The sequence below is a fragment of the Chiloscyllium plagiosum genome, unplaced genomic scaffold, assembly GCF_037043375.1.
Source record: "Chiloscyllium plagiosum isolate Xiang-an unplaced genomic scaffold, Cpla_swu_hap1 HiC_scaffold_3, whole genome shotgun sequence".
Taxonomy (NCBI): Eukaryota; Metazoa; Chordata; class Chondrichthyes; order Orectolobiformes; family Hemiscylliidae; genus Chiloscyllium; species Chiloscyllium plagiosum.
This window is the reverse complement of record NW_028270141.1, coordinates 55,784,826-55,802,874: the sequence shown is the minus strand read 5'-3', so window position 1 is coordinate 55,802,874 and position 18,049 is coordinate 55,784,826. Positions and strand designations below refer to the sequence as shown.

General features: G+C 42.1%; 1 protein-coding gene across 4 annotated transcripts in view; it reads right to left on the bottom strand.

Annotated features, from left to right (window-relative positions):
* fam135a (family with sequence similarity 135 member A) overlaps positions 1-18,049 on the bottom strand; it is a 318,933-nt gene that overhangs the window by 172,754 nt on the left and 128,130 nt on the right. For all 4 annotated transcript variants that reach the window (XM_043681723.2, XM_043681738.2, XM_043681746.2 and 1 more), the window contains 2 exons: positions 15,479-15,549; positions 5,838-6,011 (listed from right to left, as the gene is read on the bottom strand). In XM_043681723.2, coding sequence (XP_043537658.2) covers positions 5,838-6,011; positions 15,479-15,549 — 245 coding nt within the window. The remainder of the gene's footprint in view (positions 1-5,837; positions 6,012-15,478; positions 15,550-18,049) is intronic.

Genomic DNA, 18,049 nt, shown 5'->3' with positions numbered 1-18,049 from the left:
TAGACCCTTCGGTCCAACCCGTCCATGCCGACCAGATATCCCAACCCAATCTAGTCCCACCTGCCAGCACCCAGCCCATATCCCTCCAAACCTTTCCTATTCATATACACATCCAAATGCCTCTCAAATGTTGCAATTGTACCAGCCTCCCACTTCCTCTGGCAGCTCATTCCATACACGTACCACCCCCTGTGTGAAAAAGTTGCCCCGGAGGTCTCTTTTATATCGTTCCCCTCTCACCCTAAACCTATGCCCTCTAGTTTGATCTCCCCAACCCCAGGGAAAAGACATTGCCTATTTACCCTATCCATGTCCCTCATAATTTTGTATACCTCTATAAGGTCACCCCTCAGCCTCCGAAGCTCCAGGGAAAATAGCCTCAGCCTCTTCCTATAGCTCAATTCCTCCAACCCTGTCAACATCCTTGTACATCTTTTCTGAACCCTTTCAAGTTTCACAACATCTTTCCGATAGGAAGGAGACCAGAATTGCATACAATATTCCAACAGTGGCCTAACCAATGACCTGTACAGTTGTAACAGGACCTCCCAACTCCTGTACTCAGTACTCTGACCAATAAAGGAAAGCATACTAAACGCCTTTTTCACTATCCTATCCTCCTGCGACTCCACTTTCAAGGAGCTATGAACCTGCACTCCAGGGTCTCATTGTTCAGCAACACTCCCTAGGACCTTACAATTAAGTGTATAAGTCCTGCTAAGATTTGCTTTCCCAAAATGCAGCACCTCGCATTTATCTGAATTACACTCCATCTGCCACTTCTCAGCCCATTGGCCCATCTGGTCAAGATCCTGTTGTAATCTGAGGTAACCCTCTTCGCTGTCCACTACACCTCCAATTTTGGTGTCATCTGAAAACTTATGAACTGTACCACTAATGCTCGCATCCAAATCATTTATGTAAATGACAAAAAGTAGAGGGCCCAGCACCGATCCTTGTGGCACTCCACTGGTCACAGGCCTCCAGTCAGAAAAACAACCCTCCACCACCACCCTCTTTCTTCTACCTTTGAGCCAGTTCTGTATCCAAATGGCTAATTCTGCCTGTATTCCATGATATCTAACCTTGCTAATCAGTCCCCCATGGGGAACCTTGTCGAACGCCTTACTGAAGGCCATATAGATCTCATCTACCGCTCTGCCCTCATCAATCCTCTTTGTTACTTCTTCAAAAAACTCAATCAAGTTTGTGAGACATGATTTCCCACGCACAAAGCCATGTTGACTCTCCCTAATCAGTCCTTGCCTTTCCAAATACATGTACATCGTCTCCCTCAGGATTCCCTCCAACAACTTGCCCACCACCAAGGTCAGGCTCGCTGGTCTATTGTTCCCTGGCTTGTCTTTACCGCCCTTCTTAAACAGTGGCACCACGTTTGCCAACCTCCAGTCTTCCGGCACCTCACCTGTGACTATCGATGATACAAATATCTCAGCAAGAGGCCCAGCAATCACTTCTCTAGCTTCCCACAGAGTTCTCGGGTACACCTGATCAGATCCTGGGGATTTATCCACTTTTACCCATTTCAAGACATCCAGCACTTCCTCCTCTGTAATCTGGACATTCTGCAAGATGTCACCATCTATTTCCCTACAGTCTAGATCTTCCATATCATTTTGCACAGTAAATACTGATGCAAAATATTCATTTAGTATCTCCCCCATTTTCTGTGGCTCCACACAAAGGCCGCCTTGCTGATCTTTGAGGGGCCCTATTCTCTCCCTCGTTACCATTTTGTCCTTAATGTATTTGTAAAAACCTTTGGATTCTCCTTAATTCTATTTGCCAAAGCTATCTCATGTCTCCTTTTTGCTCTCCTGATTTCCCTCTTAAATATACTCCTACTTCCTTTATACTCTTCTAAGGATTCACTCACGAGCTGAAAATGTGTTGCTGGAAAAGCGCAGCAGGTCAGGCAGCATCCAGGGAACAGGAGAATCGACGTTTCAGGCATAAGCCCTTCTTCTGTTCCCTGGATGCTGCCTGACCTGCTGCGCTTTTCCAGCAACACATTTTCAGCTCTGATCTCCAGCATCTGCAGACCTCACTTTCTCCTTAAGGATTCACTCAATCTATCCTGTCTATACCTGACATATGCTTCCTTCTTTTTCTTAACCAAACCCTCAATTTCTTTAGTCCTCCAGCATTCCCTATACCTACCAGCCTTTCCTTTTGCCCTGACAGGAATATACTTTCTCTGGATTCTTAATATCTCATTTCTGAAGGCCTCCCATTTTCCAGCCGTCCCTTTACCTCCGAACATTTGCCTCCAATCAGCTTTCGAAAGTTAGAACATAGAACATAGAACATAGAAGAATACAGCGCAGTACAGGCCCTTGGGCCCTCGATGTTGCGCCGATCCAAGCCCACCTAAACTACACTAACCCACTATCCTCCATATACCTATCCAATGCCCTCTTAAATGCCCATAAAGAGGGAGAGTCCACCACTGTTACTGGCAGGGCATTCCATGAACTAACGACTCGCCTAATATCATCAAAATTGGCCTTTCTCCAATTTAGAACTTCAACTTTTAGGTCTGGTCTATCCTTTTCCATCACGATTTTAAAACGAATAGAATTATGGTCGCTGGTCACAAAGTGCTCCCCCACTGACACCTCAGTCACCTGCCCTGCCTTATTTCCCAAGAGTAGGTCAAGTTTTGCACCTTCTCTAATAGGTACATCCACATACTGAATCAGAAAATTGTCTTGTACACACTTAACAAATTCCTCTCCATCTAAACCTTTAACACTATGGCAGTCCCAGTCTATGTTTGGAAAGTTAAAATCCTCTACCATAACTACCCGATTATTCTTACAGGTACCTGAGATCTCCTTACAAGTTTGTTTCTCAATTTCCCTCTGACTATTAGGGGGTCTATAATACAATCCCAGTAAGGTTATCATCCCTTTCTTATTTATCTGTTGCACCCAAATAACTTCCCTGGATGTATTTCTGGAAATATCCTCCCTCAGCACAGCTGTAATGCTATTCCTTATCAAAAATGCCACTCCCCCTCCTCTCTTGCCTCCCTTCCTATCATTTGTATCCTGGAACATTAAGCTGCCAGTCCTGCCCATCCCTGAGCCATGTTTCTGTAATTGGTATGATATCCCAGTCCCATGTTCCTAACCATGCCCTGAGTTCATCTGCCTTCTCTGTTAGGCCCCTTGCATTGAAATAAATGCAGTTTAATTTATTCGTCCTACCTTGACCCTGCCTGCCCTGACTGTTTGACTCATTTCTGTTCTCAACTGTACCAGTCTCAGATTGATCTCTTTCCTCAGATGAAGTCTACATGATTTTTCAGAGGGTATTTGATATTGTGTCACACAACAGACTTGAGGAAAGTTATAGATCATAGTATATTAAAAAAAAGTAGCAAATGGATACAAAAGAAACTGGCTGAGTAATGGTCAACGGATATTTTTTGGGCTGGTGAAAAGGTGTGTAGTGGAGCTCGTGGGACTGGAATTAGGACCATTTCTTTTCCTGATCTATACTAATGATCTGGATCTTGGATCTTAGATGACAATTTCAAAGTTTGACATGAAACTTGGGAGAATTGTAAATTGTGAGGAAGGCAAGATGGAGCTCCAAAAGACAAGTGATGGAGTGGTGGTTGGGAGGCAGATAAGTTTCAATGCAGAGAAGTGTGAGGTGATGTACTTTGACAGGAAGAACACTGAAAGACAATATAAAATAAGGGGTACAGTTCTCCTAGGTGGGAAGAAAGGTGAGAGGAGATTTGATAGAGGTTTTCTAAATCATGAGCGGGCTCGATGGAGTAGATAGGGAGAAGCTGTTTCTACTTGTAAAAGGAGAAAGATGTAGGTGCGCACATGTAAAGTGATATGCCAACGAAGCAAGTATGATGTGAGGAAAACCTTTTTCACACAGCGACTAGTTAGGGTCTGAAATGCACAGCTGGGAAAAGTGGGAGGCAGTTTCAGTTGAGACATTCAAGAGGGCATTGGATGATTATTTGGATAGAAACAATGTGCAGGAGATTGGCACTTGGTAATGATACTCGTTTGAAGAGCTTGTTCGTGCACGATGAGCCAAACAGCCTCCTTTGTATTCTGTATCAATTCTGAAATTTTGTGAACATCACAACCTGAATCTAGCAGAAGGCCCCAAACTCAGCTGGTATTCTTGCAAGGGAGACAAGGGGCAAGCAGGTTCTAAATTGCACATCTTTGGTTGTCAGAGGCAACTGCTCGTGTATACCAGCAGCTGCTTCCACTCATTATTTTGATGAGGATGATGGCAGAAGCCCAAAGATTGCAGATTTCACTTGATAGGAACAGGTCTAACTCTGTGGATACATTTGGACAGGCAGGATATCCTTTGGGAGGGGTAAGGTATCCCTTTGAATGTGGTCCTGAGACACCTTTGGAAGATATTAGGCATCATTTCCAAGTAGGAGAAAGTGAGGACTGCAGATGCTGGAGATCAGAGCTGAAAATGTGTTGCTGGAAAAGCGCAGCAGGTCAGGCAGCATCCAAGGAACAGGAGAATCGACGTTTCGAGCATAAGCCTGAAATAATTCCTGAAGAAGGGCTTATGCCCGAAACGTCGATTCTCCTGTTCCTTGGATGCTGCCTGACCTGCTGCACTTTTCCAGCAATACATTTTCAGCCCATCATTTGCAAGTGGTCAGATTCCCTTTGGGATTGTTCAGTCACATACCAAATTTAAGGAAACCTTGGAAAACAGCCTGTGCTGTCTCAATGGAATTCCAGGTTCCCATCTGCACTGTCAATAACTTTCTGGATCTCGCAGTTAATTATCTTGGACAGTAGAGGAAGTGGTTAGGCTGGGCAGTGAGTGGGTAGAGAGAGAATGAGAAAATTATTGCAATCAAACAAAATGTCACTCAGAGACTAAATTGCTCAACACAAAGATCTTTTACAAGGTCTTTTGTAATTCTGCACCTTTCTGCTGCACTTCAATATGAAGCATTTTAAGTGTTCATTATGAGTGGACCACTTGTGATAACGACCTGGGACACTTTGTTGAGATCCAAATTTGTAAGATTTTGTCTTTCAGTGCCCTTAACAAACTCCAGTCGTATCTAGAGTTCTTATTAGTGGATGGTCTAAGCCCAACTATAACACCTTATTATTGAAACCTTGCAATCTGGAACCAAAATGTTGCTCAAATGGATTAAATTACAGAAATAATTCTATTCATTCATTTTCTCAGCTAGCACTTGTCTTTCCATTAAAGTCAGTGCTACAATTAAAACTAAACATTCAGAGCTAGACAATGAATCAAAACTGATTTTTGACATTCAGGTTTAGTCAATAGAATATATGAACTAATCAATACGGTTAACTTTAAAGCTAAATATTCAACTGGGCTAATTATGATTTTTGTCTTCCACAAAACAGTACACTGCTTACCACCTCTGAAACCTGGATAGTTATTGATGAATGAGAGAAGAAGTGAATGGATGTGAGGGTGAGACTCTAAGATTTCCACTAGCATTGCTCCCTAGTGTTACACAGCTAGAAATAGTTTCAACAATTATAGATCCAGATTTGGATTTTACAAGCAATGACTTCACATTGGATATTTTTAGGTTTCCATGGATTCCACCCCATTTGATTACGAAGTTCCAAATACATGATCAGACCCCAGTAGAACACTATCTTGGTAGATGCTAACTTTTTGTTGAATAATAATGTTACTTGCTTTATGAGACATTATTTAGAAACAGATACCAATAAATGAAAGCTTATATTTGGCTATTTAGCAGTAACAGCAATATAATTTAAAGCACGTCAATTAAGGGTATAAAGACCCACCTTATCAGAGGCTGGTGAAGAGCAACCAAGGAAGCATGAATAGTGATTGATACAACAGAGAGGTGGAAGTAATCAAACATAACATTGACATGATGATGAAGTCCTTGATGTAAACTGAAGTGCAGCTTCAATGTCCGACTACTAATCAGTTGTAGAGAATTTGGGTCATCAGATCTGAAAGAAAGTTTTTAAAATCAACTATAAATTAAAGGCTGGGTATTAATTTACAGACAAATGAAATGAAAGAAACCTGTCCTTTTTGTGGCCTGGCAAAGAGGCAACATTTATATAAAAAGTATCCATCTGCCATGTGTAAACATAGAATTGCTACTTTAAAATTGATAACCTTAAATGGGGAGGCAGCATTTCGAGTTTTCATTTTCATTAAAATGAATACCTTACATCATATTTAATTGACTCTTCATTGCTTCGGAAGAGGTCAGGTGAGTTCGTTCTTTCTATGCTCGCATGCCATTCATCTAAACACTCCTTGTGGAGTGACAGCAACACAGCCTTTGAGCTTTTCATGTTCTTTTCACTGCTCACAGCATCCTATCCTCCACATGAGAGAAGAGATTAGGTGACACCTTCCCAAAAAAATTTTCCTTATTAAAAAGTGTCATCTTAAACCTTCCACTGCTTACTGGTTCAATCTTCCCTCCTACTTCAACCTCTTGCTTTTGGCCTCCTCCAGCATTCCAATGAAGCTCAAGGGACAGCACCAAATGTTTCTATGGAGTCCTCTGATCAACTTTGACCACTTTCATCTTATTTGTATTTTATATTTTATTTCTGGCAAGAGGTATTGGAAGTATGTTTTTTCCTTTTAAAATGCTCCAGAGATTCTTCTTAGTTTTCCATGCATCCCTCCAGCAGCTGATAATTCTCCATTCACTTTGCCCTTGACATATTTGTTTGACATCCTTGGTGGTGGGGTCCGTTTGGAGGTGGCGGAAATGACGGCGGATGATGCGCTGTACATGGAGATTGGTGGGGTGGTAGGTGAGGACCAGTGGGGTTCTGTCCTGGTGGTGGTTGGAGGGGCGGGGCTCAAGGGCGGAGGAGCGGGAAGTGGAAGAGATGCGGTGGAGGGCATCATCGACCACGTCGGGAGGGAAATTGCGGTCCTTGAAGAAGGAAGCCTTCTGGGTTGTACGTTTTTGGTGCAAGACTTGTGCCCACACCTCCCCCCTCACCTCCCTCCAAGGCCCCAAAGGAAACTTCCATATCCGCCACAGATTCCCCTGCACCTCCACACACATCATCTATTGCATCCTCTGCACCCGATGTGGCCTCCTCTATATTGGAGAGACAGGCCGCCTACTTGCGGAGCGTTTCAGAGAACACCTCTGGGACACCCGGACCAACTAACCCAACCACCCTTGGCTCAACACTTCAACTCCCCCTCCCATTCCACCAAGGATATGCAGGTCTTTGGACTCCTCCATCGCCAGACCACAACAACACGACGGTTGGAGGAAGAGCGCCTCATCTTCTGGCTAGGAACCCTCCAACCACAAGGGATGAACTCGGATTTCACCAGTTTCCTCATTTCCCCTCCCCCCACCTTGTCTCAGTCAAATCCATCGAACTCAGCACCGCCTTCCTAACCTGCAATCTTCTTCCTGACCTCTCCGCCCCCACCCCAGTCTGACCTATCACCCTCACCTTGACCTCTTTCCACCTATCACATTGCCGACGCCCCTCCCCCAAGTCCCTCCTCCCTACCTTTTATCTTAGCCTGCTGGACAAACTTTCCTCATTCCTGAAGAAGGGCTTATGCCCGAAATGTCGATTCTCCTGTTCCCTGGATACTGCCTGACCTGCTGCGCTTTTCCAGCAACACATTTTCAGCCTTGACATATTTGGTCAGTGTGGATTCAATGGACCGAATGGCTTGCTTCCACACTGTAGGTATTCTATGATATGATTCTATGATTCTGTCCTGTATCTTTCTTTATTTGATTTAATCTCACTGCACTGCTGCTTTTTTAATATCACTATTGCTATTTAACGATCCCCTACTGAAGCATATTACAGAATCCATTTAATTTTTCTGAATGTGGTTCTGATTTTCATTCCAATTCTCTCTTCCCCTGTTCTTTCTCCAAGGCACTTGTTGAAGGTTAGCAGCTAACTGAGCAGATTAGATTACTTACAGTGTGGAAACAGGCCCTTCGGCCCAACAAGTCCACACAGACCCGCCGAAGAGCAACCCACCCAGAACCATTCCCCTACATTTACCTCTTCACCTAACACTATAGGCAATTTAGCATGGCCAATTCACCTAACCTGCACATTTTTTTTTGGACTGTGGGAGGAAACCAGAGCACCCGGAGGGAACCCACGCAGACACGGGGAGAATGTGCAAACTCCACACAGACAGTCACCTGAGGCGGGAATTGAACCCGGGTCTCTGACGCTGTGAGGCAGCAGTGCTAACCACTGTGCCACCGTGCCGAGCTCTTGAATATGATGTTAGAAAGTCAATTAGCTACATCAAATCACCTGTAGCAGCCAATTTCCACAAACCAACAGAAGAAATAAAGCAATTGGTTCTCTGGGTGCTTCAGTTTCTTCCCACAGTCCAAAAATGTGGAAGTTAGGTGGATGGGCCATCTTAAATTTAAAGGACCAAAGGCTTCAGTAGCAGATGAGATGAGGGAGAGATGAGTTGTCCTAATTTCAGAGATTAGGGCACAGAATGCAGAAGGTGTGGTCATAAATAATGGGATAATTAAATTTTGGAGTGTACAACAGCCCAGACTCAGAAGGATGTGCATATCTAGTTGCATTGTAGGACTGGAAACAGGTAAGAGAGATAGGAATGGGAAAGTACACTTAAAGAATTTAAAAGAAAGGGATCCTTAGGGACAGCACAGTGGCTCAGTGGTTAGCATTGCTGCCTCACAGTGGCAGGGACCCAGGTTCAATTCCAGCCTTGGGTGACTGCCTGTGTGTAGTTTGCACATTCTCCCTGTGTTGGCGTGGGTTTCCTTTGGGTTCTTTGGTTTCCTCCCACAGTCCAAAAATGCGGAAGTTAGGTGGATGAGCCATCTTAAATTTAAAGGAATAAAGGCAAGTTCTGGGCTTCAGTAACGGTAGAGATGAAGTCTGGCTATATTCGAATCGATATGTGACAAATTAAATTAAATTGAGAGAGGTGATGGTGAGGTACAGCTGAGAGTATCAGCAGACACATGGAGCCTAATATGGATTTCTTGAATGTCACCACCATGAAGTTATGAAACATTAGGGGGCCAAGGACAGACCTTTGAGACAGTCAGAAGATTCCATGAACAATTTGGTGGAAGGGATGGCAAGGGTCAAACATTTTGATTCACACATGTTTGTGAAAGATCTGAATTTTATCTTTCCTCCAAACACATGAAGAATTTTGTGTTTCCTTATTTTTTCCAGAATATTGTTTTTGACTTCTCAATGTTTCAACAATGAATCAAATTGAATGCGAGAAATAAGTATCTGATGACCAAATCTTCATGGGTAAATCAGCTCGTTACTCACGGCAAGAAACCGGTGCCCCATGATCCATAAATAAGTGCTAATTTGCAATATTCTTCCCTTCAGTGAAATTGCACCTCACTCAAACTTCCAGAAATTTTTATTAAGTTGCTGCTCTTGGTATCTTATTTGCCCACTAAACTCATGAGAGAAAGTTACGCCTCGCAACCAACTATGCAAGTACCTGATTTTCAACGTGATCAAGCTCTTGGCTATCTGAACTCTCTCGTTTGAGTCAGTGCCACTTTATTTTATAATATTTTATAACATTTTGTTTTGTTAAAAATGCTTCATAAATTTTATTCTGATAATTTTAATGGCTGCAAATCATCCTCTGGTTCAAAAAGTGAATTAAACATTTGGGAACACATTCTTTCATTTAAGAAAATGTTTGGTTGGAATTTTTGGAATGTAAAATGTTTGAATGATTTTTCTACTTTATTCCATTTTCTTTTTTTCCTCTCAATTTTCCTGTACCTTTCTTGAAATTGAATTTATTCACTAATTCACCTTGCTGCTCAGTCCTTCCACATTCCTTAAAAACTTTATTAGTGAAGGAGACAGATCGTTGATTCCAATTGTTTGTGCGTGTTCCTTTTATCCTGCTCCCTTTCCACACCATTGTCACTTCCAGCAACGTTGTGTGCAAGAACTCCAATGAAGCACACCATGAGGCCTCCTGCTCCAGAAACTTTCAGCCTAACATTTCTAAACACATTAGTCACAAGTCTGAAACAGCACTGAAATTCTTCTTCCAACCATCTTCTACTAAATCATCAACTTTCACTCCATGAAAGTCACAAGTGAGGCTCTCCACTTAAAATTTTAAACTATTCCTAATGAAGTCAACATTTATTATCAATCCTGAAATACTCAGGAAGATTGTTGTGAGCTGCCTTCTCGAACTGCTTGGGGTGTAGGGAAGCCCGCAGTGCTGTTCCAGGATTTTGCTGTCATTGCTAACATTATGAATTACTCCATAGAATTTAGCATCCTGCGAATACTTTTATCTTGGCTTCACCCTGGTAAGTCATTCGACGAGACTGTTTCAGCAGTGGTTTTGAAAATGAGGAGTGTTTGGGCCCAGGATTCTAATGATCAGCCTGTAACCGCTTTTTGGTCGCAGCCAGCGACTCCTTTCGGCGACAGTTTATCAGCAGCATTGGCCTAGGTGGTCAGGTCCTCAAGACCAGAGACATGAAAAGGACCACTTTCTCTTTTGTTAAAAAATTTTCCTTTTTATTCTATTATACAGGGTGTTCTGGTAATAATGCGACAGTTGCGTTCTTCTGCAGCCTCGCGTTATGGAAATATGCTTGAGAAAATCACACTATAAAATATCATTACAGAAAATTGCTATACCAGTTCATTAGGAAGTTTACATTATCCAAACAGCATCCACAATCTGCCAATTGCGTTATACCCAATTGTGTTGGCGATCTGTACAATTGTGGAAGGACTGTTATTCTGAACTTTTTATTTCTTTATTTTTCTAATATATTACTGTGATTGTATATTTTTGAAGGTCTCTAATGCTGGATTTTTTATTCTTTTATATTTCTTTTTCTTCCCTCCCCATAGAATTTGTACTCAAGAATCTGTTCCTAGGTACTATTATAAAGAAAAGATCAACCTCCTTCTTATAACTAAAACTGAAACACCCAGAGAGGCTCGCCTTGCTTGATAATCTGTTAAAGGAAGTGTTAAAATTTGTATAACCTACCTCTCACCCCCAAATCTGTTACGATCAGGATACATTGTCTGGAATGCTCTTTCCCCTCTTTGCTTATCATCTTTCAGGAATGCCTTTCTCCCTCAAATTCTTGTGTCAAGAATATTAGCTAAGAGTGCTGCATGATGGTTACTCAGAGCTGAGAGAGCTAATCTCTTCAGTTTTCTCTGTCGATTTTCAAATGCCCTCTTCTTTGATACCTTTGATGACCTATTAATTTTTTACAATAAGAACAGTTCTAGGTTGTCAAAATCATCAGATTTAAACTTAATTGGTTCTTAGTCTCCAAGTACCTAGTTTAAATTAATTGGCTAAATTTAAAAATCTGTTATCTTAATAAAAATGCTGCTTTGCCTGCTAACAGTATAGTCTTTTGATACAGATGTTTCAATTCAAGCACGTGCAAAAAGGGAAACGGCTACTCAGACACTAACTAATATTTAAATCTCTAAGCATTAAAAAAAATCACCTTTTAAAGGGACCACACAACTCTCCCCCCCCCCCCCCCATCATATTATAAAAATCAAATTCTAACATACTGCCTTTCAATCCATAAGAATTCTACCCAAATTCACAACAGTACGTTTAGATCCAAGATGGTGCCATAATCACTCTCCTCATGTGAGTACTCGGGGCAACAAATCTAATTTCATTCAATTCAAACTAGGAGCCATTTTAAGCCTTATTGGGAGCAATAGCTTACATAAATGAGGTTGGCCACTCCAGATAGAGAAAAGAGTAAATTTAAATATAAAAGACATTTGCATTGCCCAAATACTAAAGAATCATGTTTTTTTTCTATGAGAACCACTGAATGGTTACAACATGAAAGGTGCCCATTTACTCTATTGCGTCCATGTCAGTTCTCTGCAACAGCAACTCATCTACTCCCATGCTACCTTGTTATGTAGCCCTTGACATCTCTCTTCACTGAATCATTTAATTCCCCTTTGAAAACTATGACTCAATCTCTCTTCAGGTAGTGCATTCCAGATCCTAAGTACATGCTAAGTTTTAAAAAAAAATATTTTTTCATGTCACCTCTGGGTGACACACTGGGGCGGCACGGTGGCTCAGTGGTTAGCACTGCTGCCTCACAGCACCAGGGTCCCAGGTTCGATTCTGACCTCGGGCGACTGTCTGTGTGGAGTTTGCACATCCTCCCAGTGTCTGCGTGAGTTTCTTCCGGGTGCTCCGGTTTCTTCCCACAGTCCAAAGATGTGCAGGTCAGATGAATTGGCCACGTTAAATTGCCCATTGTTTTAGGTGCATTAGTCAGAGAGAAATGGGTCTGGGTGGGTTACTCTTCGGATGGTCGGTGTGGATTTATTGGGCCAAAGGGCCTGTTTCCACACTGTACTGAATCTAATCTAATCTAAACTCCTTTGCCTTTTAACTCTATATTTTTATTTCTAAAAGGCTAAGATTGCAAAAGCCTTCCCAATGGTCCTATACTCGCTTTAGAATTGCATCCTTTATCACACATTTCCTCTTTTAATTCTTTGCACCAGAATGACTTCATACTTCCGTTTTAAACTGATTTTGCTTGCCATTCTATTTTACCTAGTTGATTTTAACCCTACTGTGAATCCTCTTGCAAGGATGCCTGCCTTGAAGAAGTTTTCCTCCTCTCTCTACAAGAATCTCAGGGAGTCCCTCTCCCACTGCAACTCCCAGGTCATTTCCTCTGCCCTGCACCTATTGTACTCCATGCTACTTTCTCCCCACCCCCACCCTCCTCTAGCTTATCTCTCCGCACTTCAGGGTCTCTGCCTTTATTCCTGAGGAAGGGCCTTTGCCCGAAACGTGATTTTGCTGCTTCTCGGATGCTGCCTGAACTGCTGTGCTCTTTCCAGCACCACTAATCCAAAATTTGGTTTCCAGCAACTGCAGTCATTGTTTTTAACCTATATCCTCTGAAAGTCTACCATTGCCTGCCTCATGGTTGACAAGAGAATCATACAATCCCTACAGTTTGGAAACAGACCATTTGGCCCAACCAGTCCACACCGACCCTCCGAAGAGTAACCCTCCTATGACCATTCCACTACCCTATTACTCTACATTTATCCCTGTTACCTACAAATCCTTGAACACTATGGGCAATTTAGCATGCCGGTTAACCCAATCTGCACTTCTTTGGATTCTGGGAGGAAACACACACAGACATGGGGAGAACGTGCAAACTCCACACGAACCTGGGTCCCTGGTTCTGTGAGGCAACATTGTTAACCACTGAGCTGCCATGCGATCCTTTGAATATATGTCCAAGTTTTGAGACATCTGCAAACCTCTGAAATTGCACCTTGAGAATTCACGTCTGCCTTATTAATATAGATAAAGGAAAGGAGCACCCCAATTTTTTTTGTCATTCATGTACTCATTTAAACAATTTTTTTATCCAATCAAATTAAGAGGTCAGAAGTCAGTGGGTAAAGCATCAAAACAGCTAGAAAAGGAGAATGGTAACAGAATGGCTGCAATAGGGTAAATAAAAAAGAAAAGCTACTCAAAAAAAATACATTGTTGGAAAGTCAGATACTAATTCTATCTATCTATATCATGTTCCAGCCCTCCCAGCTATATTTTAATAGAATCATAGGCCCATCATGCCTGCACCAGCTTGAATGTCTAGTACTAATCTCCTGTCTTTTCCCCAATATCCCTGCACACCAACACCATCAAAATAACCATCCAATGGCCTCTTGAATACCTCAACTGAACCTGCCTTCACCACATTTCCAGGTAATGCATTTATACCCTTACAACTTGCTGTGTGAAAAAGTTGTTTCTTACATGGCACGGGCTCAGTGCTAGCACTGCTGCCTCACATCACCATGGACGTGGGTTTGATTCCTTCCTGTGGGTTCGATTCCTTCCTCCGGTAACTGTCTGTGTGGAGTTTACAATTCTCCCCATGTCTCCGTGGATTTTCTCCGGGTGCTCCGGTTTCCTCCCACAATCCAAAGATGTGCAGGTCAGGTGAATTGGCCAAGCTAAATTGCCCATAGTGTTAGGTGCATTAGTCAGGAATAAATATAGGGTAGGGGAATGGGTCTGGGTGGATTACTTTTCGGATGGTCAATGTGAACTTGCTGGACCGAAGGGCCTGTTTCCATGCTTTAGGGAATCTAATCTAATCTACATCACCCTTGCTTCATTTGCACGTAACTTTGAATCTAACCCCTCTCTCATTATTGCTACTTTTACATGCAGGAACAGCTTCTTCCTATCTACTGTCCAGCCTGCTCATGGTTTTGTAAATCCCAACTGGATCTCTCCTCAGCCTTACTTTCTCCAAGGAGAATAGTCTCAACATTTTCAATCTATCCTAATAATTGAATTTTCTCAAACTTTGAACAATTCTAATAAATTGCTTCCACACACTCTCAACTTGCCTACTTCCTATAATGTCGCACCCACAACTGTACATATTACTCCACTCAGGTCTAACGAGTGTTTTGTACAAATTCAACATTACTGATTTGCTCTTTTACTCTATGCCCTGATTAATAAAGCCGAGCTGTTCTCACCACTTGCTCTGCGCCACCTTCAATGATCTGTACGCATACAGTTATTTTATATTGTTGTACAGTACTGTTCCAACCAACGTGCATGATTTCATACTTCACTGCATGGATGGATTGCAATTGGCAATTGGTATGCTTCGTCTACTGTGGAATAAATCACCAACTCACACAAACGATGCTTCGATTGGTGCTCTTTTGAAGGAAGAGAAAATATACTGGTCAAGACATGGAGATTTGTTCCAATTCATGAGAATTTCACTTCATATTTTTTCAGGTTACATTGCTGCGTTATTAGGTAATACAGTGGGAACCACTGGAAATCAGCAAAAGAAACACAGGAACACTATGAGCTGTAAGATCCACTCTGAGCCCTGCACCATCCTGATGATTTAGAAATACTGCATTGTTACTGGTCAAAATCCTGGAACTCTCTTCCTAATAGCATTATAGATGGACCTACATGAAATGGACTGAAACAGTTCAAGAGGCAGCTCACTACCACCTTCTTAAGAACTAAGTAAGAACTAAGTAAGAGTAATAATTGTTCAACTTAGCCAACAATACCACTTTCTGTGAATGAATAAAACACAACTGATTTCTGTCAAACCAGGTAATCAGACAGCTGGAGGAGAACCTAAACTAATGAAATGACAGAGGACTGAATTCTCATTACCTTAGTTTAAGGAGAAACTACACCAACTTGAGAAACTTGCCATTTCACCCAGATTCCAGAAACAAAGTGAAAATTTATTTATAATAACGACAAAGGTAGCTGTAGAATACATGCCCATAATAATTGGTATTATTATTTTAAAGTAATAGAACATAATAATCCTAACCTATTGATGAATACTTACGCAAAGTCTTTGTCAGTGAAGTTGAGATCTAAAGACAACTGGAAATCCATCTCATTCAGGGATTCTTCAATCTAGATATAAAATCAAAGTTTATTTTGACTTCCTTAACTCAAACCACTTTCAATGTGACAAACATTATGATTTACAAAAATGAGCAAAGCTTTAACTGGATATCAATTGTGCTTCTTTTTATTAATTTAACTTCTTACTAAAATACAGAATTATACTCATATTAATAATAGTTACACCACTAACAATAAAATATGGTAAATATTGCATGATCAAAAATGATTTTCCCTCAGCTATACTGTTTATACTCACCTCAGACAGTAGATATTTACTAAACTAAATTCCATCCACAAGCCTGGAATGACTGATGGCACAGAGATCACTTGATTGAAACTTTATTCAAATATGGCAATTTGCATTTACTGAAGCCTCCACACTGTATGATTTTTAGCAGCATTTTCCCTTCAGAAACCACTTCACTGACAGTGTGGCTGCTATTATCCAATCATATTGTGGCCCTAGAAAACTCTTTTTTTCTTCTTTGCACACCACATCTTATTTCAACTTTTAACAGAGAGAGAGGGGGGGGGGGCGCAAGAGAGAGGGGGGGGGGCGCAAGAGAGAGAGGGGGGCGCGAGAGAGAGGGGGGGTCGCGAGAGAGGGGGTCGCGAGAGAGGGGCATGAGAGTGAGGGAGGGGGTGAGGTGGTGGGGGCAAGGAGGTTGAGTGGCAGGGAGGTGGGTGATTGGGGTGAGGCGAGGCCAAGGAGTTTGAGGGAGGGGAGGGTGGCTAGAGAGGGGCAGTGAGGGAGGGGTGTGCGAGGGGGGCAAGAGGGGATGGGGGGCAAGTTCTTACATATATTAAAATTCCATTACTATTGTGTTAGACTCTTATCTATAGTACACAAAGGTTTGGAAGGCTTCTGTCCTGGGAACATGAAAGGGGTTGAAACATGCTAAATGCTGGCTGCTACCTCTGATAGGATTAAGATTGTGTGTCCAGTTTTGCTTGCATAATTAGGTGGTGCTAGTCCTTATTCTATTTTAACTTAGTAAAAACACTAGGCCTATATGCTCTAAGTAAATTAGAAATTGTACCTGTACTTAATAAAAGAATTAAGGATATTAAACTGATTACTACATTCGGGTTGTGAAATTTGTTTACTAGTTGCCGGTATGAGTTTCATTCATTCACACAATTTCATGGAAGTGCTGTTTTGTCAGTTAAAGGGATAATGGCCCGGTTAATAGGTATTTAAAAGTACTTACTAAGTGGGGACTCTATTCAGGTCCAGGAGATGGTTGGTAAGGGTTGATTAATCTTATAATGTTTTGTGGATAATTCATGGGGATGGTATTGTTCTGTATGCTACGTTAATTCAGAGGTAAACATTGCTTCTAGCAAGGGCTGATAAGGTGAAAAAATGTAGTAAAATATAGTGTGCTGGTGAGTGAGTTCATAAAGATAACCTATAACACAATATCTCATAACACTATCTCACAAGACTGAGAGGTAGCACTGAGGATGACACATTTTGTGTACACTGGGTTGGGGATTTCAATGTTCACCACTAAGAGTGGCAAGCTTCTTGAGTAGTGTTGGGGCAAGTGAAGGGTATTCCATCACACTCCTGACCTGTGCAGGCTTTTGGGAGTCAGGTGGTGAGTTATTCCTAACCTCTGACATGATGTTACAGCCCCTGCATTTATGTGGTAAGTCCATTTAAGTTTCTGATCAATGATAACTCCCAGGATGTTGATAGTGGAGGATTCAGTGATGGTAACATCATTTAATGTCAAGGTGCAGTGGTTAGATTGTCTCTTGTTGATGATGGTCATAGCCTGGCATTTATGTGGTGCAAATGTTACTTCCCACTTGTCAGCCCAAGCCTGGATATTGTCCAGTTCTTATTGCATTTGAACATGGATTGCTTCAGTATCTGAGGAGGTGTGAATGGTGCTGAACATAGAACATAGAACATAGAAGAATACAGCGCAGTACAGGCCCTTCGGCCCTCGATGTTGCGCCGATCCAAGCCCACCTAACCTACACTAGCCCACTATCCTCCATATGCCTATCCAATGCCCGCTTAAATGCCCATAATGAGGGAGAGTCCACCACTGCTACTGGAACTCACGACTCGCTGAGTAAAGAACCTACCCCTAACATCTGTCCTATACCTACCCCCCCTTAATTTAAAGCTATGCCCCCTTGTAATAGCTGACTCCATACGTGGAAAAAGATTCTCACTGTCGACCCTATCTAAACCCCTAATCATCTTGTACACCTCTATCAAGTCACCCCTAAATCTTCTTTTCTCCAATGAAAACAACCCCAACAACAACAACATTATGGAATCATCAGCGAACATCCCCACTTCTGACCTTACAATGGAGATATGGTCATTGATGAAGCAGCTGAAGATGGTTGGGACTAAGACACTACCCTGAGGAATTCCTGCAGAGATATCCTAGAGATGAGATGACTGACCTCCAACAACCATGACTATCTTCCGATGTGTCAGGTATAACTCTGTAGTGGAGGGTCGCCCCGATACCCATTT